At 37.5% G+C, this 27381-nt stretch overlaps 1 protein-coding gene across 4 annotated transcripts in view; it reads left to right on the top strand.

The window, feature by feature from the left end:
• The window catches only part of JPH1 (junctophilin 1), an 85575-nt gene extending 62413 nt beyond the window's left edge, over positions 1–23162 (top strand). The window contains exons 4-6 of one of the 4 annotated variants that reach the window (XM_075494825.1): positions 11613–12274; positions 20495–20590; positions 20697–23162. In XM_075494825.1, the coding sequence (XP_075350940.1) occupies positions 11613–12274; positions 20495–20575 (743 nt within the window). In that variant the 3' untranslated portion in view covers positions 20576–20590; positions 20697–23162. The remainder of the gene's footprint in view (positions 1–11612; positions 12275–20494; positions 20591–20696) is intronic. The other 3 variants (XM_075494829.1, XM_075494828.1, XM_075494826.1) reach the window with 3 other exon arrangements.
• The last annotated feature ends 4219 nt before the right edge of the window (positions 23163–27381 follow it).

The raw sequence follows: 27381 nt of genomic DNA, 5'->3' as shown, positions 1-27381 counted from the left end.
AGGTAGAATAGAAAGGCAAACCCATGACTGCTATGCAAGAGGAGAGAATATACTAAGAGAACAATGAACAATAAATATTCAGAGCTGTAAGTATTCTGTTTTTAATGTAAAGCACAACTGCCAAACTAGTTTCAGTTTTGATCCTGAACTTCATCATATATAGTGTACTTTCCTGTTTAGCTAAAAGACAAGACATGACACTTACTAATCTATAATATTTTCAAAAGGAGAATCAAATGCGGTTAGATAGTTTTCCTGTCTGATTCCAACAGAAAAGAAAAAAAATGGAAGTGAAAAATGGCAGGGAGAGAGAAGCCTAATAAAATGACAATAAATTTGGTAGTCATCTTATCTGAGTCTTCACTACTAACTAGCCAAATATCATGGGTGATATGTTGTGTATTTGTATAATATGGTGAACAGCATAGTATTTAAATCAGCAGGTAATAGTGAAGTGGTATGTTGCAATCACAAGCCGGAAGAGAGAAAAACAGAGTTCTCGGTAACATTCCACATATAGCTGAAAGTGAGTGCTACCATTTACAGCAGCGATCACTCACCGAATGCAAGCTAGTTCGCAGAATTATCAGACCTAGTATTTAAACTGAAGACAGAGACTTGCTCCTCGGAAGTGGTATGAGAAGTCCTTAAGGGCTGACAGACTTAGCCAGTTGGAGATGAGATGTGAACCTGCTCCAGGTGAGGTCAGTTGCCAAACTCCCATAGAGCAGCATGATAGCCATGCATTTGAAATGTGATACAGCAGGAGAAGCTGCTAATACTCTTCCAGGCTGTATATACAGAAGCAGCACGTCATGGAGAAGAAGGGTAATGGTCCCTTCTCTGCATGATCCCGGTGACACTGAATCTGCAATATTGTGTATAACTTTGGACATCGTCATATCAGAAAGATGTGGACATGCTGGGAGAAATGTAAAGAAGTGTGGATTCTACTGGGTAAAGGCAGCTATTATGCTCCATTAACAGTCTCTTTATATATATACAATTCATCTTTTCAGAGAGTATGCAGTTGTGATGAGAACAGAATTATAGCCTTTCACTTCTGCCCAGCCTTTATGATAGATACAAAGGAGCTTAAAGAACACTAGTGCTGCAGTTAACATTTGCTAAGTTTTCCAGTGGATTTTTTTGTAGTTTTCAGAAAAATGTTCCCATGATCAGAGGTTCATGTACCGTTCTTAATAATAGCAGTAAAACATCCACTGACGCTAGGCTTCAGTCTCCCTTATGCCCCAGTGCAGCTTGGCTGAAGTAAAGTAGGCTTTAGATTTTCTGTGAAAAAGCTAAAAGCTTACCTTCTCAGTTATCTCATATTAAGCAGCCTGCAGGCTCAGAAGCGTTCAAGTAGATTATAGTACGTGTGTTATTTAGCTGGGAGCATTCGCATTAAATACAATGCGTGTATATTATCTAGCCTGGAAAAATGAAGCCTGTCCTATATACAGGAGCCATATGCAACACCATATAATCTTGCAAATATTTTTTTGAAGTTCTCTCTGAAAACAGAGAGTTAGGGTAAGTAAAGCAAGCCATAATTAAGATTGGTCATCATGAGCAATTTCTGTGTCCATAAACTGATGTCCCAGTGAGGTCTGAGAGAGAGCTGCACAGCATTCATAGTGCTATCAGGTAGGGTAAATCTGTTACACTTTTCTGATGGTAATGAATCCAAAAGTATAAGAGCTTACACACTGTAATCTACTATGCAGATACAATTATGAATTTTGTACCCTGTTTTGCAAATGTCACGGCTACTTTAGTCACCTACTGAAGCAGTCACAGAAATGGAGCAGAGATTGGATTTACAGTCAGAATAAATACATTCTTCTTACTTAGTGCTGACTGCAGGCAGTTTTTTAGATTCATTAGTCTATTCTTTCCTGCCTTCAGATCTTTCAGTGTGTATATGTCTACTCTATAATGACGCATTTAGAAACCTTTTGAGGAAGAAAATCTTACTTTTAGGGATTCTGTTATCCGTAATTCTTTTTTAATTATTTATTGGAGAATACCAAAAAATGAAAAATACAAAAATACTGTTTATGTATTATATTCAGGTATGTTAATGGTAGGACAACTCAAACTAATTTCAGATTTGAAGGAACTGATAGGAAGGGAGAAAAGAGGCAGTCTGATTTTCATACAGATAGGAATTGCACTAACATCCCTGTTCTGTCATCCTACTGCTAGACTCACAAGTTTGTAATGTTGCATACGATTTGGATCATTTGGTGGAAGTCCATTTCCTTTTTAGTTGTCATTGCTGTTGCTAGCATCTCAAGTTCGTGTGCTTGAGTAGACATTTTAATATTTTCAAGTTTCTTGCAGCGCTGTGAGATAACATAATGCCATATACTTTTCAATAGCTATCTGTGTGAAATGCAGAGAGACTAGCAGTAAAGTAGTCAGTTCACAGGCCACACCAATAGCTCTCTTGTGCTGTGTAAACATCAGAGCAGAGTAAACAGAGAGGCATAAGAACTAGCCTTGGGTTTGGCCAAAGTGTATGTGTGTCCCTGTATGTGTGGCTAGTAAATAAGTAACTCGGCACAGTTGATCTTTGTCTAGTCCATTACAGGAAGTGTTTGATGTGGGTTTTGAGAAGGCCCCGTCATTTTCATTGATGTCAAAACCCAGAAAATAAAGTCCTGGCAGATATTTTAAAGATGATAGATAGGTATTCTAACAAAAGTACCTGGAAGTTATTTACGATACTGCACGAAACTGCTTCCTGAGCAGAGATAAAGAAAGTAGTTGAGAGCGCAACCTTGATACACAAGAATGTGTATGTTTGGGGTTCTTCTGCACGAGATGCTTAATAAGCAATTCCTAGCAGTGATTACCTATTGTAGGTGCTTATCTTTACTTAGCAAGAAGGGAAGGTTGCATTTAAGGCTGCATTAAAACCTACTTGTATTCAGTGATGCTACCTTTTAAAGTTAGTCCTAGGTGGAAGATTTGTGTATTCTAACTTTTACATCGCTGAATGATGATGTGGCTTTGTCAGGTTGTCGCAATAGTATAGTATCACATTATGTGCTGTCTTTGTGTTATATTTTTAGGTCATGTCAGTAGTATACGGTTTGAAGGACAGCAGGCTGTCAGATCAAATCACAACAGTTCCATAAAATAAATACATGTAGGCATCATTCTCCATAACATTCATGGATCTAGTGAGTGAGTAACTGTTGGCACATGCTAGTTTCAGTGTTGCCTGCAGTGCAGTAGGAGAAGAAGGGCTACCAGGAGTAGTGCTTAAGGAAGCAGCAATGCTAACAACGGATTGAGAAGTCCTAGAAGTCTAAGCTGCAGAAAATTTCAGCGAAAGGAAGGTATTTTCAAGGGGGGATGAGGAGTTGGGAGTAAGACTGAATTAAGAAAGATTACAAAGCATTCCAAAGGGTAAACATTATATTTTAGAGTATTTTCAGATTATGCAAAACATGCAGTCTTCTCCCTCTTGTTTACCTCGTAGTTTGCTTTCCTAGGCAGCCATGGTACTTCCATGCTAGTGGTAGTAAGTCCAGAAAAAAAAGAAAGTATTGTAAGGCAGCCAAATGGAATTTAAAAATTAGTCCAGGCAAGCCTTTTGATTTGCCCCTTGCTAGGGAAGCTGTTTACTAGCCTTTAAAATGTTGATCGTACCTCACCAAAATGCAGTTGCCATCAGAGGCTAAAAGTTAAAGCAGGCATCCAGACTTGGGTTTCTTTTAAATCTCACCAGATGGTGTCAACAATCCCTTCCATTTCAATTCTTCTTTCTCTTTTGTGACATGCTTCATTTTTAAACTTTAGCAAATGTGTGATTTTTTTTCTGTAAAGCATTCTCAAGTACAGTTAAGGAGAGCCATTATTCCAGCTGGCATAACCAACTTTACATGCAGCCAAAACAGGGCAACAGGGCCTACATATGTCATTTTGAATTAAGGAATTATTAAATATATGCATCACTAGGAGTAGGGTATTTCTTTCTAGGGAAATGCCACCTCCAGCTTGGCAAACAAGTCAGGTGCCCACTTACTGTCTGGGAGCCAGAAATCTTACGTACCTTGCTGCACATTGACCCAACCGTGAAGCAGCTGCACCGTTCCATGTCCTATTGCTGGGGTACTATATCCATCAGAAGGATACTGCAGACATTTGGGGTGATAACCTCTTAAACTACCATATCTAAGTCAGGCAGAAATGATCTCTCGGAGCCCTGTGCCTCTTTAAGCATTTTGCGTTATATCCATCAATTTCTCTGTGGCTGTAATCCTCACCCCTTAATTTCCAGCCCCATTTAGTCCCAGTTCATTCTGCCAAGATGGCAGACAGGGCTGCCAAACATTACTAAAACCATAACTATATCTCTGTTCCGCTGAGTTCATCAACACATTTTACACATGACATTGCACAGCCCTCCATTCATTTGGGCTGAATTCAAGCCAGCAGCCTATCAGTTAAAAGCTCTTTTTTTTTTCTCCTGTTATCAGTATACCTTCAGAAAAATAAGAATAAAACAGAGGAAGTACTAATGACAATAATTATAGTTCTTCCCTGCCCCCCTCCACATCTCCACAATGAAGCAATAATAAAAAAACCTGTCTTTCTAAAATTTACTGAATATAGTTATTTGCAGTTTTGTAATGACTCATCGAATCACTTCTCTTAGCAGACTGATAAATGATGATTTTTATTTCCTTCACCTACAGTTACCATACTGAATGCTGAGGAATTATTATAAAATAGATGTCCTATCCTGAAAAATCCTAACATAAGAGCATTTTGGATGCTTGCAGGAAAAAAGATCCTATATTAATTGATCCTCTCAACAGGTCACCAGGCTTTCCAAGTTTTATTCATGTTCATCAGAGTAGCAAATAAATCTTATTATGAGAGCATAGATATTGTTGCCAACAGTGATACTTTAGAAAACCATTGACCACATCAGAAGATAACAAACCAGATGGTTTTCACCAGCTTATTTCTTGAACAGTATATAGCAACTTGTAGTACCAACACCAAACTATATATTTTCCTTTTTTAGTACAGTGCATTTAAACACAAAAGATTTCAGCTTTTGCTTCAACAGTATTGTGTCCTGGATTTGTACTAGGATATAACGTGCAGTAAGAAACTTACTCATCATTTACTGTTTCCTTCTCCTGATCTTTGAATTCTGATTCAGTAGACAGTTCTTGGCTTCTCCAGGAAGATGACATTTATGAAGTTATGTGACAAACTTACGGCCAAAGTGCTGTGGTGGCTTTTGATTACTCAGAAGACTTGCACTCCATTCCTAGTTTTGACAAAGGCTTCCTGTGCAACTTTAGGCAAAAATCACTTTACCAAAGATTTAGCAAAGCTTTGAGCATGACAGTGCTTTATTGACAACTGACCAGTGAATTCAGAGAGATTATTCAGATGAAGCATGCACTTTGGGTCATGATTTCCCTTTGGTTTAGCTCCCCCATCTGTAAAATGGACTATTGGTATAACATTTTTGCTATCTTTTGTATTGTACTTATAGATTGTCAACTTTTCAGAGCAGGAATTCTGTCTTTTTTATAGAAGTGTTCAGTAGTTTAGTAAAAAGGGGCCTCTAATCTTGGAAGGTTTGCATATAAACTGCAGTGTCCTGATTGAGCAAATAGCTTTGATCGTGTCACCATTACCCAACAGACAATCAGTAAACCTTGCAATGAAGATTGAGTATTTCTGCTTAACAATGCATATGTGTAAACAAAATTAGGGAGTGAAGTATCTGCTTCATGGGTGGAATTTATCTATAAGTACCACATAAATTTTCTTGTAATCATGAAATGACCATGTCATTTGTTACCTGGGTTATTCTTTATATAGCACTATATATTTGTTAACTCTTTATTTAGCACTAGAGATAGTTAGGTTACATCACATAATGTGTACTCTTGTTTAAAAAGCAGAAATAAGCACATGCTTACCTAATAATTACGTCTAATATACCTTGAAATTGAGTCACATCATTTCAGCATCAACAGTACTTTAAATATTATATTCTGTAAATGTTACATTCTAGGGCTTGCTTTAGTGGCATTGCAATCTTTTTTTGCTTTCAAAAGAAAAATAAAATTGTAATATGAAATGCTTGTTTTTCCTGAATTGTAAGAATGGTAAGGCTGGGGGAACAAAAGAGTGGAAGAAGTATCGTGAAGAAATTATAAGATGTTTAGATTATTGATAAAGTTGCGGGGGGGGGTTCTTAAGGAGCAGCTGTTTCTTTTTTTTTTTTTTCTTTTTTACTGTAAAATTGCACAGAGTAAGAACCTAAATGCTATTGGCATATATTAAGAAGGTGGTTTTGCCATGTTTTTCATTTTTCTCTGAAAAACAAATAGAGAGGACATGTCTGAAGAACAAAACCGGTCTCTACGGTAAAGAACACATAAACCTCTAGGTTTTAAATATAGTTTTGCAAGTTATGATGACCTAATTAAGCATAGTCTCATTGGTGATGCCAGGTAATTCCCAAATTAGTGTTTTTGCACAGGGTATGTAATTACAGCACCTTTTATCCAAATCACTTTTAACTGATTTAAAAGTTGTGGCTGGGCCTTCACAAATTGGAGGGGGAGAAGGGGAAGGAGGATCCTCACTTCTTGCACAGCAGCCATTCAGTTTACCACTGGGAGTACTGATCCACCCTGGGGACCGGAGACACCTGGGTGACAAGGCTGCTAGAGTCCTATAGCCTGTGCTTACCTATAGGGGTCTTACAGGAACCTACTTCAGTGAGGTACAAGTCCAGGGCTCCAGGAACAGGCATCTTCTGTCACAGTATGGTGAGAGGCTCTCATCTGTATTGCGTAGTATCTCAGGCTTAGCTCAGAGAAACCTACTCTCCCAAAACTTTTTTGCTGCTCCCAGAGAGTGGAGTTTCTAGTGGAGTTCTAGTGGAGTTTCTCACAACATTCCCTCTAAGAAGGAATGCATCTGGCACTGTGAAAGTGTTTCCTGTGGAAATTGTTTGTTGCTATCAACAGAATTCCCTGTCTTAAGTTTGGTTCAGGGAAAAGCTTTTAAACCTGAGTGTCCACTGCATACTTTCTTTTTACATGTGGACCAAGTAAGATGTTACAATGTGTCCAAGGTCATATAGGAGTACACAGAAAGCTGGAAAAGAGTAGGATGCAGTGGATTAAGTCTTAAAGAAAATAGTGCTATACAGAACTAAAATGTACTAGAATATAGTATATTTTAGTTTACATAGTACTATTTTTAATTCAATATTCTAGTATATTTTAATTCTGTAAATTACTAACTACTCTTTTACTTTATAATATTAGAAAACTACGGAAATGTTCTTGTATAACTTGAAAATGCGTTGTCCTGCAGTCCTGCCAAAAAACATCAGAATTTTTTATTTGGTTGATGTGTTACTACAGAAGTCCTTTTTGCCAGTTAAAAGAAGTATTAGCTTAATAATATTGAGAATATAGAAATCATTATACTAAACCGAGGCAAAAGCTCATTAAATTATGGAAATGAGATTTAAGGCAGATTACTCAGGTGTATTGACTATGGAATTCAGAATTGCTCCTTGAAGGTTCACCAGCCCTACTGTAAGGAATCCTAGTGCCTTCGGCACTTCCTGAGCTCATCCTCATTCAGTCTCACCCTTTTCCCATATCCTCATCTTTTCTCTTTTGCAAAGAGGCCAAAATACATGAAACTGGCTGGATTGAATAGGCCTGAAGCTCATATCTATAAATATATATCTACGCCTTTTTCCTCACTATCCTAGCTGATCCTTTCATCCTGAGCTGATAAGGCACAGTCTCTTCTTAGCCTTCTTGGGAAACCCTGGCTGCATTTACGGTGTCCTGCAAGATTACATTTTCAGACACTGCTTGAGCCACAATCCTGTAACAGCCCCATGCTGCCAATACCTCACTAGGCCACGGGGGAACACATGCGGCTGTCACCTCTCTAAAAATGCTGTGGCACAACCAAGGCACCCTTCTATTCTCATTTAAAGGGCTGGCCATGCTGTCACATCACTTACTGGAGCCCCTCCAGGAGGAAGGACATGTTACACGAGAACTCCACAAGAAATTCTAGGTTTAGAACAACTATGAGTGTGTCTGCAACCAAACCAAATCTTCTCTCACCCCACAGCCATCAATGAAATGCTGTTCAAGCAGACTAGCTGACAGTATGAGACTCTACGTGCATACATTGCACACATCCACACAGTCCTTTGGCTTTCAGGGGCTGTTCCCCCCAAATACTAGCTAACTCACACTTTAATGGTGCCATCCAGCTGCTGGCATCACAACAGTTGTGTGAGCCAAAACCACCCCATGGCTGACCATCAGCCAGCAAAGGTGCATCAATTTTGAACCAACAGTAGCAGGGCCAGCATGTCACCATAAGAAAACACACAGGTTCATCCACAAAGAAAGCTTATCTTTACTTGGTTAGAAAACATTTCTTGGTTCTGCTTTCCAGACTAGGTTCTCCTTAGGCACTCAGACATACCATGTCTAGGAACATAACTACTGGTTGCTTGAACTGCAAACTGACAAACAGACTCTGTGTTTATTTCCTAGACAGATAATCCCTCCTTACCTTCTTCCCACCCTCAAATCCTATTCTCATCCTCATTAAGATCAGGCAGATGAGAACTCTTGTAGGATGAGATGCTAGTGACTCTCTTTCCAAATTCCCTTGGCCCTGGTTACTTTAAAGGTGTGCTGTAGAGTGCTATTATGCTGAAGAAAAAGGACTCTGTTGCCCATGTCTGTAGGGTTAGATAATGCCTTTAATGAAGGGGAAAAAGTCAGTCCTGTCAAGTATTCTTAGTCCTCAGAAGGGAGTGGGAACTGTGTTCTTGCTGCTTGGAGTCAGTGGTTCAGACAGGTGCATAATCTGATTGTACTGAATACAGTGAACAGACGTAAAAAAAGTCCTTGGACAATCTCCAAAGCTAACTTCAGCATAGAGCCAAGAATTTGAGTGTTGGAAAGACCTGCCTGGCAAGATTGGAGGCAAGGGATGTATCTCTAATAGCCATATGTGATGTACTGGGGGGTGGGAGGGAGGGCTGCTGTGTTATGTTAAGGCAATTGCTGAATGTCTGGTCAGACACCCTCAGACATTACTTGGAGGCAGATGGCTACAGCTTTCTCTGGTGGGGCTCAGTGTCACTTAGCATCAAATAATGCCAAATAGCCAGTAAAAATATGGCATCGTTAGCCTGTTGACACTTAACTTCTTTGGGAAAGCTCCAGTTAAAGATGATATTTTTGTTTTGGTTTAAGTTTTTTGTTCTTTAGTCTACCAGTTTCTCATGGAGACATGGGCAGCCAAGACCTGGCTCCCTTCTTGTTTCAGAAATTCCAACACAGTTTGGAGGTCTCAGGAGGAGAGAGAGTCACTCTGGCCAGCCCTGGGAGGCTTTTAGTTGATCGTAGGAAACGGTGGAGAGGGGTGACATTTCTGAGGCCCAGATGTGTTCTTATGAAAGTGCCTTTGGTCCATCAAGTGCTGTCAGATATTACTAAAAGTCCTGTCTTTACATATATTGGGCAGTGGAGAGCTGTCACAGGATGTGAATTTTCTAGATAGGTGAGGAATAGATCAGGTGCCATTTGAGCAGCATTGTAAGGCTGAAGAGATGGTATTCCAATTGGGATGCTTTCACCACAGCAGTCATAAGGAGCAAGCTAATGTGAATGTGGATGTGTCCATAATAAATAATCATTGTAATTTGACTGCTCCATGGCTTGGGCTTAAAGGTTAGGCAGAGCTCTTTTAGCTATCCTTTTCTCTTTACACGCCTAATTATATCCCATGTGAAAAGAGAAGAAAACCAAAGTTTATGCATGTTAAAACCCGCAGCATTACCTTATGCCTCTCAGCAAAGACAGAAGGAAATCCCCTACATGATGGAGAATTTTGTGAAAGGTGATTGTAACTGTAACTTTATATATGGCAACTTTTAATTTGTGTTGTGCTGCCTTTCCCTTTTACCAGGAAGATTATAAAAAGCCGTAAGAATCAAGCCTCTAGTCCTCTCCCTCTGTGCAGGCTTAAGTCCTCAAAGCATCCTCCTCAAATGTCATTTGAGAACAAATCCTGGCTTGTCTACATCCAGCCTTCTTTCTCGACAGCTCTCTGTTTCCACCCCTGGTTTTCAGAGATGCCAAAAACATTGTAATTTTCCTGCTCAAAAGACATTGCATGCCGAGTAATTCTTCTTCTCAGCAATGCTTACGTACTAGATGACTCAGTAACTTCCAAAAACTTCATGCTGCTCTTCCTTCCTTTCATCTTAGCGCTGTGTAGTGATGCATATGCTTCTGGCATCTGTAAAAACACTGTATCTGCCTAACACAGCTAGAGCCTCCTTTAAACTCAAAAGCAGAAAAATGCATGCAGACATTCTTCTCTGGGCACAGAATTTCTCTATGACATAAAACACAGATAAGCCTCACTTACAGAAGATAAAAATGTCAAAGGAAAGTAGTGGTGCTAGCAAAGACAGAAGTGGAAAAACAGTTGCAATGTATTTGGCAGAAGCCCTTATTGAACATACAGAAAGATCATTGCAGTTCTTTGTTCACAGAGCTCCCCAGTTTCTGACTTCTTATGGGACCTGATCCTGGAATCTGGAATGTGGCCTCTAAGAAAAAAAATAGAAAATGCTGCCCACAATACAGACAGATTTGCAGCAATTTTGTTTCTTCAACAGAGTGTTTGCTCAAGTCTTAGCATTGAACTGTTAAATCAGACAACCAAAACCTGGAGCAAAGCATCTCAGCCAGCTTGTCTTTATGTAAACAGCTGCATAGAAATGCACCCTGATAAGTGAGTCCTACTGGTGAATGTGCTCATGGAAGTTTTGCTAGGATTTGGGGGGAGGATATTCTTCATACTGGCTGCTCTGCATTTCCCTAGTGAATATGAGAGAATTTGTCTTCCTGGTTTCTAAGCAGAATTGCGTTACAACTAGAGTGGTTAACCTGGGTCTTCATATGGCAAGTGATCGGATTAGGAAGACAAAGCCAGTGTGTGAGAGTTCAAGGCACATATATATGTATATAAGGCAAGCTAACATGCACACAAAGGGAAAAAAAGTGATTCAAGCCCTATTTCCTGTAGGTTATAAGGGCAGAAGAGACATTTCATTCTGATGGTTAATTACTTCCACATCAAACAGATGCTATGGTCATGAGGGTAGAAGTTAAATAGATTAGGGTAATTAAGCAAAACATACCTCAAAACACGCCTCTCAGAAAAAGAAAGAATGATAGATATGTAAGTCAGTCTTCAGTCCCTCAGACTTCACTCAGAGACAATTTATGTCCTATGACCCTTTGCAAAGCTGAAGACATAAAGTGACTGAACCAAATTAGTAAGTAGTCCCAACAATTACCAAAAGTACAGTAACTTCAACTACTAAGCAATTTAGACTAAATCACTATGGATGTCAGTGAATTTTTGGTAACACCCACCCCTGCCAGCATTTTAGCAAGGCAGTCCCATCTGACATCCCAATGCAATAGTTTTACTGTGAAGTTTTATTCTTGTTTTAATCATAATATTTCTGTTACACTATTTTTCAGGCCCTGATTATATCAAACAAAAATTTCAAGAAGGAATGGAGGTGAAAGAAAAATCTGAAGAAAAAGTTCAGGAGAAACCACCTACCCCAAAAGAGTCACCTCACTTTTATCGAAAAGGTACTACACCCCCTCGAACCCCAGAAGCAAGTCCAAGGCATAGTCCTCCTCTTTCTTCTGAGCCTTCTCCTTCTAAACAACTGAAAAGGCAAAGCTCCACTTCTGGGGCAAGACTCAGTCAAGAAAAAAAGCTTTTAGCCACTGAGAATATAACACCCACAATTAACAAGCCTTTATATTCAAAACCACCAGTGAAGGAGGAAGTAGCTGTGAAACACCAGCCAAAGTTTTCAGCCCATCACAATCCCATCAGCACAGAGAATGGGGAGCTGCATGGTCACTACCATGGCTATTATGTAAAAATGAATCCAACAGCGCTTCCACAGGAGCTCAGCGAAGAAGATGAATATGTCAACCCATCACCGTCAACACTTGCACGGATACCACCCTCACAGAAGCCAAGTCCTGCTAGATCTGGGGGTAAGCCAGATGCCAAAGAAAACAAACCTGACACAAAAATTAAGAAACCAGAATTTGCTGCACCAAAGAACCCAGCTAATAATGAGTCACATTCAGCAGTGGAAAAAGAAGTAGAAAACAGCTCGGTGAGTACTGCAAGAAACCTTTTCACTTTCACTGCCCTTTTGCCTCCTAGTGCTGAACTTTGCAACCTTAAAGACAGGCAAAGCTCACTTCTGTCAAATCTTCATCTGGATACAGTCTGCTAGCTAGAACCCACTACACCAGACTGGAGTGAGGAACAAATATTCCAGTACTTTATATTACCCTTTTTGAAAACTGGGAAGGGATAGTTAATAGCCAGATACTGACAGACTTTTGAAACGTGAATCCCTATTGCATCCATAAACACAAAAGTGTGTTAGTGTGTGCATTAATGTGTGTATGTGTATATATATGTGTGTGTGTTTTGTGTGCGTGTAGATACATATTTGCAGATATATATATCTTTTCCCTCCCCTCCTCCCCCCCAACAATATTCGTTGTACTTCAGTGGATAATTGGGCAGTACTGGGAGTTACACTCATGCTCTTCCCCAAAGGTCGTCTTGTGACTACTGTTGGAGACAGGATGCTGGCCTGTGGTCTGACCCAGTCCAGACAATATCCCATTTTCATTTTCTTCTCTGTGTTGATTGTAGGCTTTAAAACCAGGCAATCTGCATCAAAATTTAAACTGTTTTAAAATGCATACTTCTAACAATGCTTGCGTTTTACAGTGATGTGAAAAATTTTACTTTTTTTTGTCACGAAATGGAGAAGGAGTTTTAAAACTATACATTCAAATCAGTGTGAATCTGAATCTCATTATTATTTAGAAATAATAGAACTATCAATAGTTATGCAGAAAAAGAGAGGTGACTAATAGTGTTTCTATTCCAGGTTATCGAATTCAGAATCTCTGATGATGTTAAAATTATTTCTGGGCCAAGAGAAACTCAGGAAAATGTTAGCTGTAGATCCTAAAGTTAACCTTTAGCAAATGAAGAGGTCTAGATAATTGTCATAAAGTTTCTTTTTTATAAGCATTATTTCTTTGAGTCATTTTTGGTACTCCAGTAGAACAAAAAACAGTATGTCATTATTGAAGGGATAAACAGAATGACCCATTTAACGAGATCCAGATAGCCTAGCACAGATCTCAGGCAAAACAGTTGAATAATTGACACCAGGCTTCATTAATAAAGAATTTAAAAATAAAGAGGTGTAAGAATTTCCAATCAACATGCATTATAAAAGATCCTGTCAAACAAGTTTGACATCTTCAGGTGTGAAACAGGAATCATATCTTCAATCAAGGTCACCTGATTTGCCTTTACACACAGTTATTTATTCTGACAAGGAAGACAGAGTAATGCAAAGGCTAAATGTCACATTAAAATATTTTTTAAAAAACTGACTGATGGTTCTCAAAAAGTAACTAGAAAAACATCAGTAATTTGGTATTATTCTGGTGAGGTCATTCTTGGATTAATTCTGCTGCTCTATTTTATTAACATTCTTATTAATGACATGGAAGAGGACATAAAAGTATTACCCACAGTTTACAGAAGACACAGAGACCAGGAAACTGATAAATAATGAAGACAATGGATCACCAGTACAAGCTGATCCAAATCACCTGCTAAGAAAGATGCAAGTATAATTATCCATGTGCAGCACAGCAAAATGTAAGATTGTATACTGAAAGACAGTTAATAGAGCCTGGCCATGCAAGGATCAGAACTGGAAAAGGTTGGTGGATCAGGAGCAAGAGAGGCAACTGAGCATGAGCTCCCCGTCTGCTACTGCTGTTCAGAGATGTTAATATAATCCTTAGATTTATCGACAGGAAAGATTAAGCAAGAGTACATGGGAGTCTGTTTTATCTGGTTTTGGCACTGGTGCAACCACTTCTGGAATAAAATACAGTGTCCATAAATCAGGGATTTAAAATGAAAAAAACCTTAAGAGAAAGTCCCATGGAGAGCTGCAAGAATGATTAAAACATATCTTACAATGAAAGATTCAAGGCAAAAAAATCTGACACATTAAATCACTTTCTGTAAGTACACTTTATAAAACGTTTCCCAAGCTAACAGGCAATTGTGTAAGAAGATTCAATAGCTGGACAGATTTAGATAAAAGTCTTGTTTTAAGTTGCTTTTAATGATATTAATTAAATGTAACATCAGTTTTCAGATGCCGAGTTTTTGGAGCTGTCATTGAATAGTTCAATAATGAGCATTTTGCCAAGATGATATCCTCTAGTTCAGCAGGAAGCTTATATTCTGTTTTGTGCAGATCAAAGTAGATGTTCACAGTGGTTTTGTAATCTGCAAATCTGTATTACAGTTGATATCAGCGCTTTAACCTTTCAAATCTCACAGATATTACTCCTATGTAGGGTAACACAAAGCTGTCAGGCTTGTAAATGTTGAGTGAGTGTGCACAGAATTTTAGCTTGAGCTTTGCCAATTCTAGCCTGAATTGGAATTTTTTGTTCAGATCTGGTGAAAATAAGTGGCTAGAAATAGTCCTTACTTTTCCTACGTTCCATCCAAACCAAATAATGGTTTGGAGCTGAGGGAGTCTTCACCTTAAGAAACCAAGTAGGGCACCTACACAGCAGTTTATTGACCTTCTAGAATAGTCAGGATAAGGACCGTGAATCTATAGGCTGTTATCAGGAAAGGTGGAAAAGTGATGAGATATTGTACATTACCTACTGTTTGTTTACTGGTACTACAGGTCATCTGGGAACTGTGCTTCATTTGGAGCACCCTAATTGCATTATTTTTCTTATCAGCATTTCAATAAGGAAGGAAGGTAGAGTTTAGGAACTCATTTTTAATATAACGGCATTTTAAGATATATGTAGATGTATGTATTTTTTTCAAAGATGTCTTCCATATGTGTCTATAAATTTGCCCTTATAGAATAAATTCCCTACATGCTTATTTCTTTAAAATGCTGAAATAAGTAAAAATCCTAAAACAATTAAAGCAGAAAGGAGTAGCCTACTGGCCTAGCAGACTGAGGGAGAGATTTAGTACAGAATGACCGTTAACATTGCCTGGAAACTTTTCTTTTTAATTTTTAGTATCGCCTTCAACTTCAGAAAAACAGTAGCCTGTTCTGCAGTGCTCTGGGACTGAGCTCAATAGTGTGCTGGAGTTAGGCAGTGGCTAACCTAAGAGTGCACAATTACTGAGGGGTAGCTAGATTAGTGTACTTCTCTTTATCCCAAACACTTCTGAATGTTGAGAGACTTCAGAATTCTAGGGCGGCATTGCAGAATTATTTTGTTTTAGTTAGTAATTGCAATTGCTTTATAGTCATCCTGACAAATGATTTTGTTGTGGTTTGAAAGTAAATCTGCCTTAGATCCTCCATAAAAGTTTAAAAATATATTTGTTAAGGGATATAAAGAGAAAAGAACTCTCACTCTCATGAAAAGAGAATGAGAAAACATGGTTTTGGAATGCAAAAATGAATCTATACCATTTATTGAGCACTTTCATTAGGTTATCCGAAAATGCTGTATAAAATTGTGCTGTGTTTTTTCCAAGTTTCCAGTGATAATGCATTAAGAACACAGATACAGAATGTAAGATTTTCAATTCTTCCTTCCATGTATGTAAATCAAAGCCATTTCTCACATATGAATGAAACATGAACTTTAATTTGGATTAAGAACTTTAAACAGCTTTATTTACAGAAAAGTCTGCAGCAGCTATTTTAGTAATCAAATTCATGTTTCATATTTTCTGCGAATCTGTTACATCCTTAAGGATGTCATTGAATATCATCTGTGCAATGGGTTAGTTACGGGAACAGTATTGATTCTCTAGATATCCCCATTTCTGGCATTATACTTGAAAAATATCAGCACATACTTCTTATGCCACACATATAAATGTGTTTCTCTATGTACTTATTTTCTAATGTTCAAAAATCAAAGTTTAAAATCATTTCAGAGCTCATAAGAAAGAGTCATAGTTTTATCAAGGTCACCGTTCATCAGCTGCTCCAGAATAGCTGTCTGTTTGCTGGCATTTACCCTCATAAATGAGAGGTAAATAATTTTTCACTGAGCATTAGGCACTTTCAAATTATCTTATATTTACCACAGTGTGAAGCGTGCACAGACACTTGACCACAAACCAGTACTAACTGTTGTTTCTAATTGCTCGTTAGCAGCCTCTAGCCCCAGTATCAGCTTGCATGCTGCTATCCCACCTTGAATATGAGCTAATTTGAGATTGTCTTGGATTTGGGTAAAAAGTAGGATTGAATTGCAAAAAATACCATTGTAGTGTACATTCATGAATACACATTTTATTTGCGTGATATGTGTCCATGTGTTGCCCTAGGTCAGGTACAAACCCAGGCACAAATGTTCTACGATAATGTCATTTTTTCATTTTGTAAGTAAAGGTTTTTAAGCCACACAGAGTATTTAGCATGGTTTTTACCTGTATCTAAAATCATTACATTTTGCTGAATGCTGCCCAGTGTGCTTCTACTCTCACCTCTTTGCTCACTTAACATCCAGTTTGTAACCATTATGTTAGAAAAATAGATCAGTATTTGCCTGATCCTAAAAAAACCTCTGAGCAAGAACTTTATGCTAAATTTAATGGACATTCCTAATGCAATGGGATTACAAGACGAGTCTTAATACTTCCTGGCACTACATTTTAGGAAAATAACTTTCTTCCCTCCCCAGATGAAAACTAATCGTATGATTATATTTTTAACTATGTAAGTGTCTGACTTGCTAGAAGCTGAAAGGGCAGTTTTTAAGCAGGACTGGAGTTTTTCTACTACAGCTTCTTTAGTGCACCTGTTCTAGTCACTCTTGGACTCTTCAGACTAATTTTGGCTTTTGCTATTTTAAGCCCTTGCAGAACACTAAAGTCTTATTTATGGTATTTGTCTTAAAGCATTAAATGCTCATTTCATAGATGTCTACAAAACAGGTAGCAGTTTATTGCATAAAAACCATGTGCTCCACAAATATTGTTTGCTCATTTTTTAGTATATCAGGAAATTCTGCTTTGGGCTGAAAGTTGTAGTTATCAGAAGAGGAAACAAAATGCACAGAGCAGGCTGAAGGAGGTGAGATTTACTTCTTTGTATAAAGCATAGACTCATTATCGTAAACAGGTAACACATTTTTCTTTGATCTTCATATAAAATCAACAACCCAGTGCTTAAGATGTCACTTTAAGATGTCACTTAAGGTGTCTTTGTAGATGAGATTTCTTGGATCAGGCCATAGTCCCTAGGTTTTTTAGCCTAATTTATCTAACGTTATTGTGGTGAGATTGTTCTACCTAACCTGACTGACAGCTGCATCAATAGAGAAGTCCCCTCCCTGTCCACCAAGCTTAATTCTGTATGATTCTGCACTGCTGATACCGAGTTACTGTGTGAGCTGCAGTCCCAACTTGCCATTCAGCTAAAAGCTGTCTTGCAGCTATCAGGATGCTCTTTCAGGTTATGTTTCAGGTAATTAATGAGTTCCTGGCTCCTGTGAAGTCCCTATAGGTCCAATTTTTTCTTCAATAGTAGTAAATCAACTTGATTTCCATGGATGTTATTTTCAAATATGCTAAGCATTAGACGGCCAAATCCCAGTGAATTTTAATGGTATTGGGCAATGATCTCCTTCACAGTTCTTTGCAATTCCTGGTGCAGTATAACTGTAAAATCTTTAGGTGGGATCCCAAACTATAAAGGAGCTATTGACCTGATTTTGATCACACAGGGAGTCCCTATTAGAATCACAGAATCATAGAATGGTTTGGGTTGGAAGGGACATTTAAAGATCATTTAGTCCATCCCCCCTGCCATGGACAGGGACATCTTTCACTAGGTCAGGTTGCTCAAAGCCCCATCCAACCTGACGTGGAACACTTCCAATGATGGAGCATACACAGCTCCTCTGGGTAACCTGTTCCGGTGTCTCAGCACCAGAGAGAAAGATGCTGAATCCAAATCTTAGTGGAAATGAATAGTGTAATCACACTTCCTGTAGAGAGATATATAACATTAGCATGTATGTATTATTCTTGTTTGTCATGAGATTCTGGGAATTTTTTGCAAAAGAAGAAGTCATTAAATGGAAGGTTCACTCTAACGCTGTTGACACTGACACTCCAAGACAGCAAAACTGAGAGGTTCTCAAAGTAGCTGTTGTTTCAAGTAAAACATCTTTTATTACTCAAAGTCTTCTATGGTTTTCATGCATAAATCTCACAATTGCCAAATGCATTTGGTGGCAATCCTGATGGGAACTTGGATTTCCTTCACAGTAGAAAAGCATGGAAGTACCCAAACTAGCACAATTGTGACCATGCCAGAAAGAGAAAGAAGAAAATAACCTTTGGTTACACACTACTACAGCGAGGCTGCTTACAGTGTTGTGGTCAGAAATGTAACCATATCTGGAGTTATGCTTTCCTTTTATGCCTGTTCTCTGTCACCAAGTGTCTCATATTCTTTGGCACATAGTGGCTCACTTCCAGTAAGAAGGAAGGAACATGGTTCCACTTCTGTTCTGTGACCCGATGGTTAAAACATACCACTGGTAAGTGGGAACTTGTTATTCAAAATCCCTTTGACTAAGGTGACCTTAAACCTAGTCTTCAATTTCCTAGTGAATATTTTAGACATTCTGCCGTTTAGCAAAATGTGAATGTTGCTGCCAATACCATCACCCCTATGGCAACATTTAACTAGCATCCTGATAGTCTCAATCATTGTTTGAGCTCGCCCATCTAGTTCCTCAGCATGTGAACAGATACCTCTGAATAAGTGCAAAGGGATCTTTACGGCCTTTAGAGATAGAGGTGCTCAGATCGGGTTTAGACTCCCCAGAGACCTAAGGAGTACTTGACATAACATATTTTGTGACTTATTCGAGAACTTAGCAGTCCACATCTGGCCTACCATCTTAACTACTGTGCAGAGGTGTGTTCTGGTAGAAAGTGTTTAATGAGACTGTTTCAGGATGAGAGCATGTGATATAATAATGACACAAGTACTATTCAATAGCTTCCCAGTTACACTGCTGCAGCAAATGAATAATAGCAAGTTCTTACACCTTTAGCATTAGGACATATAGCTAATGTTAGCATTGTCATGAAGCATAATGAACTTCTGCAAGGCATGTCTCGTGGAAAGTGAAAAGAATTATGTCATTTCTAATGAAATATATGCCTTCTTATGCAAGCCAGTGATCCTTATGTACCTCAGAAGATAGTTTTCTGCAGGGATTTTTTTGATGGGCTTTTTTGTGATTTAGGAAGGTATTGTCTGAGTGAAGAGTTTTTCTGTTTCAACTTAGAATAAATGTGCAACCTTAAAATATAAGCATATACAAATCTTTGTGAAAATATGTTGTAGTAAACCAAATATGTTAAGAGGAGAACAGAAGAACTGAGAATTTCTGTCTGTTCAGGACATTATTTCAAGTTGCTCATTAGAACGCATCCATGTTTAAAAAAATATATCTGAAATTGCTGAAAATAATTAAAAACTTTGTTCTCTGGCTTCACAGAAAGACTAAAATTATGTAATGATTAAGTTTTTTAACCAAGTTTAGCTCTAGCTAGGAAGGGAAGGAGTTTTTTGACTTTTCATTTCTTCAGTACATAGGTCTGTAAGATAAGTGTCAGAGTAAATCAAAACAAGTTTAATTTTGCAGGTGTAAAATTGTTTTTTAATCTGTAATGGAAACATTGCTAGGTATGTTAGTGCAATGGTAAGTAACTTTTTTTCCCCCCTTTGGTTGTCAAAAAAAGGGTATTCTTTTCATAAAACACATTGTCATGTCTGTTTTGAAACAGGTTGGAATTAGAGAAGGAACCTACCTTAAGGATGAAGAGCAGCGCTCCAGCTTTGCTAAAGTAGTTCAAGTTCTTTGTTTTGCTTTATTTTAAGTTGATATTGGTTTTGTGTTGATGGGTTTGTTTTCATTTGTTTATGCAGTCATATTTGTCAGGCGGTTTAATCTCAGTATGATTAAGAATAGTGTAGGGTTGTACTTATTCTTACTGTTGTTGTACTGTACTTAGGGTTGTACTGTAAATATTCTTACCTGTATTTATTCAGCTCATTTTCACACAGTTGATATTTAGCTCACCTCAATACGACACGTAATGGCTATGTTTCTGGAGCAGAGTTTGTATCTTTAATATTTAGGTAATCTTTCAGAGCAAGGTCAAAACAGGTAGAAATTATGAAGTCGGGTCATGTTCATTGCTGTGCACTATGTGGAAGGTTGCATTAATTCTGGTGTCTTTATTTTATTTTCAGGGCCCTAACTCAGTCATGATCGCCCTGGTAATGCTGTTGAATATTGGTTTAGCCATTCTTTTTGTCCATTTTCTAACTTGATCGGAATTAGGAAAGGTAAGAAAGGTCTTGTTTTCATATAAAATCACCATATCCACCCCACCTCAAATGATAAAGATTTAATTTCTTTGCATACTTTTAATGTTCCCTACTTTAATTTTAGCTATGCCTGAATGTGATTCAACATAGTTATTTAATAATGTAACTGTTTTGACCCTTCAGTGAAGTCATGACAACTAGTGGTGTTAGCCCACAGTTCTCTGCAGTTGTGTCATCAGCCTTTTAAATGGCACCTGTCATACTCAGACACAGGGAAGGAGGCTTGGAATTAGGATGGGACGCAAGAGAGATGAAACTTGGAAAATTCAGCCAGGGGCCCAGATCAGTTTCTCTGCTGATGGCTCGTGGCTTTGGGGTCTTCTGAAAGCTGAAGCAAGCAGCCATGTTGGAAAACAAACAAAATAATCTGCTGAAGCAGCCCCGCCAGTGAAGTGCGTTGGCTTCTCCATCTGTTCCAGCAGAGTGTGACTAAACTGGAAATGTACGGAGCTGCACTTTTTGTTGATGGAAGCTAACAGCTGCCTTACTATTTTACCGTCTGATGTTTTTAGTGGGGAGATGGGAAAACGACTGCCAGAGGAATGTGGTCAGAGGATTCTGTTGCTGTGGAAGTGATTCCAGCGTTCACTCCTATCTCATTAGAAGAAATAGTTAGCAGCATCAGTCACCAGTCTTATTCCATTACCTGCTGCTTTTAACATCTCCTGCAGTGTTCTGGGAGATTGAATTTCATTTGCCTGTGCATGATTCTGTTCATTCGTTGTTTATGAAATTTGATGTATAGCCATAACATAGTGTCTAGTCCAACCTGGAGAAAGCTACCAGTTCTGCCTAGCAGTTCTGCCTAGCAGCAGAACACAAAATATCTTTTTCTAATCCGAGGATCAAATTCTTAAATCCATTTTCTAAACCTGAAGAGCCGTTTTGCTTTAAGGTTTAGTAAGTAATATACCATGACTGCAAAATTTTAAGATGTTGATATCTTCCTAAAAGTGCTCAAATGCTTATGCCAATAGCAGGCAAAACTTATCATAATAAAAGAATAAGAATCTTAAGTTGATATCAGCACATTCTAAACAGGAAGTGGAATATCAGAATAAGCCAAGAAAGACAAGATACAGGGTTTGCATGTTGACTTTTTTTCTTTTTTTCTTTTTTTCTTTTTTTTTTTTTTTTAATTCTGGTGCTGTGGTAATTGGTGATTTGAATTATTATGTTTCAACACTGAGGTATTTTGCCAGCAGTTAAAATAAAGTCTTGTCTGAGTGCACATTAATGCCAATGACAGTTAAGCTAGCTAATGCTCATAATAAATTATCATAATTTTAAAATACTAGATTTGTGTTGAATACATTCAGGTAGAGCATTTAGAAATGTTAAGTGACTGTTTATCAATTTGATGCCTTCAGTGTCTTTAAAGTCCATTTATAATTTTACCTCAGCATTAAAAAAGCCTCAAAATTTTTCATTTGGAAAGTTTGTCTTAAGTAGTTGCACAGCCCTTTGTTCAAATGATGTGATCATGTTTCTTTTTATGTGCCATTATACTGTAATTATTGTACCCTATATTAATCAAAAGCATGCTTATTTACTGAAAATATGTGGTGTGATCATTGGCAAGTAAATATTTTAATTTAAAGCTACAAAAAGCAAAGGGCTTGTATTATGGTTTATTTTATCTCTATTAGAAAATCTTTCATACAATATAGTTTTTGAACCTGTTTGTAAACTTTCTAAGTGTTTGCATGGTTTAATGGGCGACATTCTTACAAAGTACATTAGCTATCTTTTGATGCAGCATATTACAGTAACGTAGGCGTGGACTGAATATTGTGCAGCGAAGCAGCTCTGAGCAGGGCAGTAACACCATGGTGTTTTTTACAGAAGTATGTTGAGAATCCTGTGTTTTGACCAGTGTGGATAAAGAAGAAAGCAGAAAGAGAGCAAATGAAAAAAAACTTGTATATTTATTTTTTAAAAAAGTTTAAATCGTGTTTTAAATTTAGGAAAGTACTTTTTAAATAAGAACAAAATTTTAAAAGTTACTGTGTAAGCCTTGACATAATGGACAATATGTTCCATCCAACAGTGAAATCACCCCCTGTCTCCTTACATGGAGAAGTAATTTTGTAACTGACATATTTAATTCCTATTAAATGTTTATTTAAAATACTTTATGCTCTGGAAATAATGGGTAACAAAGCTTATGAAAATGTTTATAAATTTAAGTAAGCATGTTAGTACCATTTATAAATATGTATGATTTATAAGCTTTTTTAAAACAAAGCTCAAACAAATTGTTGGTATTTTTCTAAAATGTGCACAGCTGTATTTTACATGAAAGGCTATTTATAATTGGTTGTTATACTGTACACTACATTTTGGACAGCACAATGAAGCCTGCCAATGTACTTAATAATGTCATTTTGTCTATCTAAAGTTTCTTGCTGTCAAAGAATGAACTCTTTATCTATGAGTTTCTCTATTTATAATTCTTGACCCAAAATGTACAATGTACAGTTTTCACAACTGTATTTGCTCTAATAAAAATAAGTTGGTTATTAATAAAGTTTCAGACTAGTTTTTCCGGTTTATGAATTACTTTGTTCACTCTCTGGAAACAATTTTTCTAACAAATTCAATAAACAAGGAGTGAAGCAGGAAAATGGGTGAAGTCCTGGCCCCTTTGAAATCGTCGCGAGTTACTGTTTTCAAAAAACGATTCTGGGAAACAATTTAAAGTTAAAAAAAAAAAAGGCACGTTTCCTTATGTGTTGTCTTTTATTTTCTGATAGAGGATTTTTGTATCTTTATAAATTTAGTATCTTAAATTATACTCCCACTACAGGGATGGTTTAATCAATCTTGTTTTAATCAGTGAGCGACTGGTCCATTAACAGCTGTTCCTGTAAGTGAATCAACAGCTTTTTTAGACTTCCCTCGTTCTCAAGGTCTTCACAGGTTCAAAATTAACATGAGCCAGTTTGTGAGCCAGTATTCTACACAGAGAAAATTCACCATTACAACCATCTTAAAGCCACCACATTTGCTGAACAAGTAAATCAGCTGAGAATTTTATTTTCTGTGATTCCAGTTCAGATTACTAGCCAACTGTACTGAAATCCTAATGTTTAGTTGAAAAGGAGAGCGAGTGTTTTTAGTAGTTCCTATTTAATGGAAACATATTTTTAGGAAGTAATTGTTACTGTCTTATTCTTTAAAATAATTCTACCAGCATGAAACTTAAATTTAAGAATTCGTATTTTCTACACAATAACCTACTCCCTAAAGAAAATTTTTGGCTCTTCAAGTAGAGAAAAATACATTCTCAAGAAAAATAAACAGAAATAACTATAATGCCAGAAAATTTTAAAGTCAAGTTCACTGAGACAGCTCTTCTCTGACATTTTGTGATCCACGTTGTGTAACATGCTCAATAATGAAAGTAAATTTGATGTGAAATACTTCTTAAGTTCTATGAATGTGATAATATACTCAGGCATATATAAATCTTAACAGGAACAAGCGAAGGATTTGCCCAGAAATAGAAGAAAAAAAGTTTTCATAATCAGCTGAGAAATATGACAGCTTTCCCTGCCCATCAGTGTTCATAATTCTCAAAAATCAACATGTACGTAGAAATACAACATTTTTTCTATGGTGTCTGAAAGGAGATGGACATTTCTCCTCTGAGATGTTTTTACCAGTGGTTTATATCAGTTGTAAACTTACAAATGGGTTTACATGGGAATGCATCTGCTATGCCTAAGGGGGGGGGGGGAAATACAGACACACAATGCAACTTAATGCTCCAAGATTTGCTCTAGCATGGAAAATTTTATCCCACTTCAGTGCAAGGAAATTTTTTCCCAGGTAAAGTAGTTTCTCCTGGCACAGTTGTGTGTTTGCCCACAGGTGCCAGTAGGCAGTAGGCTCTCACCTTTGAATTTGAGATCTGGTTTCTTGGGCAACTCCATTTATCTGATTAAACAATATATATAGTGTACACAGAAAAACAGCAAATGAATGATGTTGAGGTGCTGAACCCGAAAGAAAAAAATAATCTGTTATTGCTTTTTAGTGTATCTAGTCCTTTCTTTACTTAGTATATATATACTCCTTACTTTACCTTCCCATCAGAAAAGCAGTAAGAAATGCAGAGTGTGGAATCTTTTCCCTTTGCGTTCCAAAAGGAGGGATTCGGTTTGAAAGCAAAAATTTCATGACATATGACTACAACTTGCCTTTCAGATACAGACATATGTTAAAAAAATCATTAATACAACTGCGTGCTGATTTTAAAAGGAGTGAACGCCTCTTTACAAGCATTTGATTAAAAGTCTTGAAATACTTATTTACTTAACTTTTAATGACACATTACATATCTATTAAAAGCTCTATTAAGATACAGTTACACAATATTAAAAGATTCTGACAATAATGTGGATGCAACGATAAAAGCCTGCAGAAATTCACTGCATATTGAGCTACAGTACCATTCTTAGCTGTTATTAATAAAACATGGTTGTGAATGAGATCTAAATGGCTTTACTCATAGCTCATTTGAACCGTTTAGTCAGGGGAGACAGTTCTACATACCATTCTCCTATGGAAATGTAATTCAGTAAACAAAGCAAATGAAGAGAAGGGAAATTAAATAAGCCTTTCAAATGAGGTAGTCTCCTCATCTCTCATTTAATATTCACAGAAACAGGAAAAAATAGAAATTATGTTAAGTCTGAGCACGAAGCTGTGTATGGCAACATGCTGTAGCTGAGCCATCTACAGTATCCATCTCATTTTTTTTTCTACTGGACGCAGAAACTGCAAAATAAGAGACATTACACCTCCTACCATTGTAGGAGGTAAATATAATTTCCATACACAACATCTTTAAGAAAAACTGTCTGTAATGTCAATGGCTTTTAGACTAGGAGGAAGAAGCAAAAACTTCATCTGTCTAAACAGTTTATGTTGTTACCGTTGCTGTAACAGCTGAACAAATCCTTCACCCCCATAAAACCTATAGCAGAAATGAAGCTGGTTACAGAATTTGTTAAAATTTCTCATGTTTCTTCATTTTGTTTGCTAGAAAGATAAAAAAAAGCCAGAGAACAGACAGCTTTTTTTTAATCTGATAATCTAAATTTCATCATGTCAATATGTGTTTGTTTCAGCTGATGTTTTTCACAATCACTTGGGACTGGTTATCTAGGAGATTTTAGGTGCAAACTGGCAGTATATTGAGTGCCGTTTCTCCAAGAGGAAAGTTTTGAATTTTTTTCAGTGATGCAAAAGAACAGAATTTTCCTTATGACCTTTGAAACGGTTTTGGTTGTATTTTTTCTGTGGTTCCACTATTTTTTTAATTATCTTTTATCCTCCACTGCCCACCCACCCCACAACTCTAGCAAATTCAACTTACTCTCCTTTTGCCCACACACAGCCATTTGCCCCCATGCTTCAGCCACTTACTCCAGTAACTCATGCTTTTTCTCCTGGGCACATTTGTTTAAGCAGTGAGTTTAGCTCACTATGGCTATGGAAGCCATCTCTCTTGCAGTTTGTCCTACACGGAATTGCATGTGTCATGTCACAATTTTCATTTGGTCCAGTTTTCTGCATACTATTGATGCTGCTTTATGCAACTGGATTCTAATTCCAAATCTATACTCACCATCTCCAATATCAGGACAGTGATTTAAACACAGGATGTGGGAATCGAGAAGAAAATGACTGAAAACTCTATACACAGAGATTTCTAATGGCTCTTCATAATTCATGGAAACCAACGTAATGCTGTCATCGTTGAGGAAAAAATCTGGTATCAGCTGCATTATGAACTCCGCTACAAATGTCCACAGTAAGATCGTGAAAAAGACTGGCCATACAGCTGAAGCTGATTCTCAACTTGAAAAACCAAGGAGTCCTGTTGAGGGCTGTGATTTACTGGGACAGTGTGGTATGATGATTTCTGGACTTGATATACAAACATGTGGATTGTTAGATGGAATAAAATACACCCTGTGCTGGAAAATTGGTTTTGCTCACTTGCCTGAGCTTTCATATGTCTTCCTCCATGTCTTATACTGATTAATCAGACAGCTCTATGGAAATTGAAGTACATTTAGACAAGGACTAGGTTTTACTTTCCTAAGTGGCTTCAATGTTAATTAAGGAAAGAGCAATAAATGACAGAGAGATTAATTATAGACTTAAAGCTATAGGTTTTGAACTCTGCTTTTTTTTATGCTGATTTATCCAGATTGGAAGAAAATACAGAATATTGTCAAAGAGTAGAATTCCAGGTGTTATCTTTCACAATAATAATTTGTATGGTAATCCATGACAGTACCTGCATTCCTTTGAGATCAGTACCTGAATTTGAGAGAGGAGACATGTCTTTCTCATATTTCCAAGTTGTGGTTCACTGAATAGCGGCTTGGCAGAGACACTGTATTACACCACAAAAGACAGACCTTGACCAAGATTTTTGAGAATGGTTGCCTGTATTTAAAGTTCTTAGTCTACACTTAATGACCTAAGTTTAAAAATTTTCCAGCTCCTGAACACCTCACAGTTCCTATTCAAAGACATCTGTGAGGAGGGGAAGGAGGGAAGCGGGAGGAAATTGGGTATTACGCTGAAAACTGCAGCCTATGAAAATGTTGAATCTGGCCTACAAATATGCTAAAGGTTGAAAGCATTTGGATGTGGATTTTGGATCAGCGTTGGAGCTACAGGCTCTGAGAGTGGGATTTCAGTCAGAATCCAAATCCGGGTCTGAT

This window comes from Mycteria americana, chromosome 2 (assembly GCF_035582795.1).
Source record: "Mycteria americana isolate JAX WOST 10 ecotype Jacksonville Zoo and Gardens chromosome 2, USCA_MyAme_1.0, whole genome shotgun sequence".
Classification (NCBI taxonomy): domain Eukaryota; kingdom Metazoa; phylum Chordata; class Aves; order Ciconiiformes; family Ciconiidae; genus Mycteria; species Mycteria americana.
Note: the sequence above shows the minus strand (reverse complement) of the source record. Positions and strands in the feature narration are given on the sequence as shown.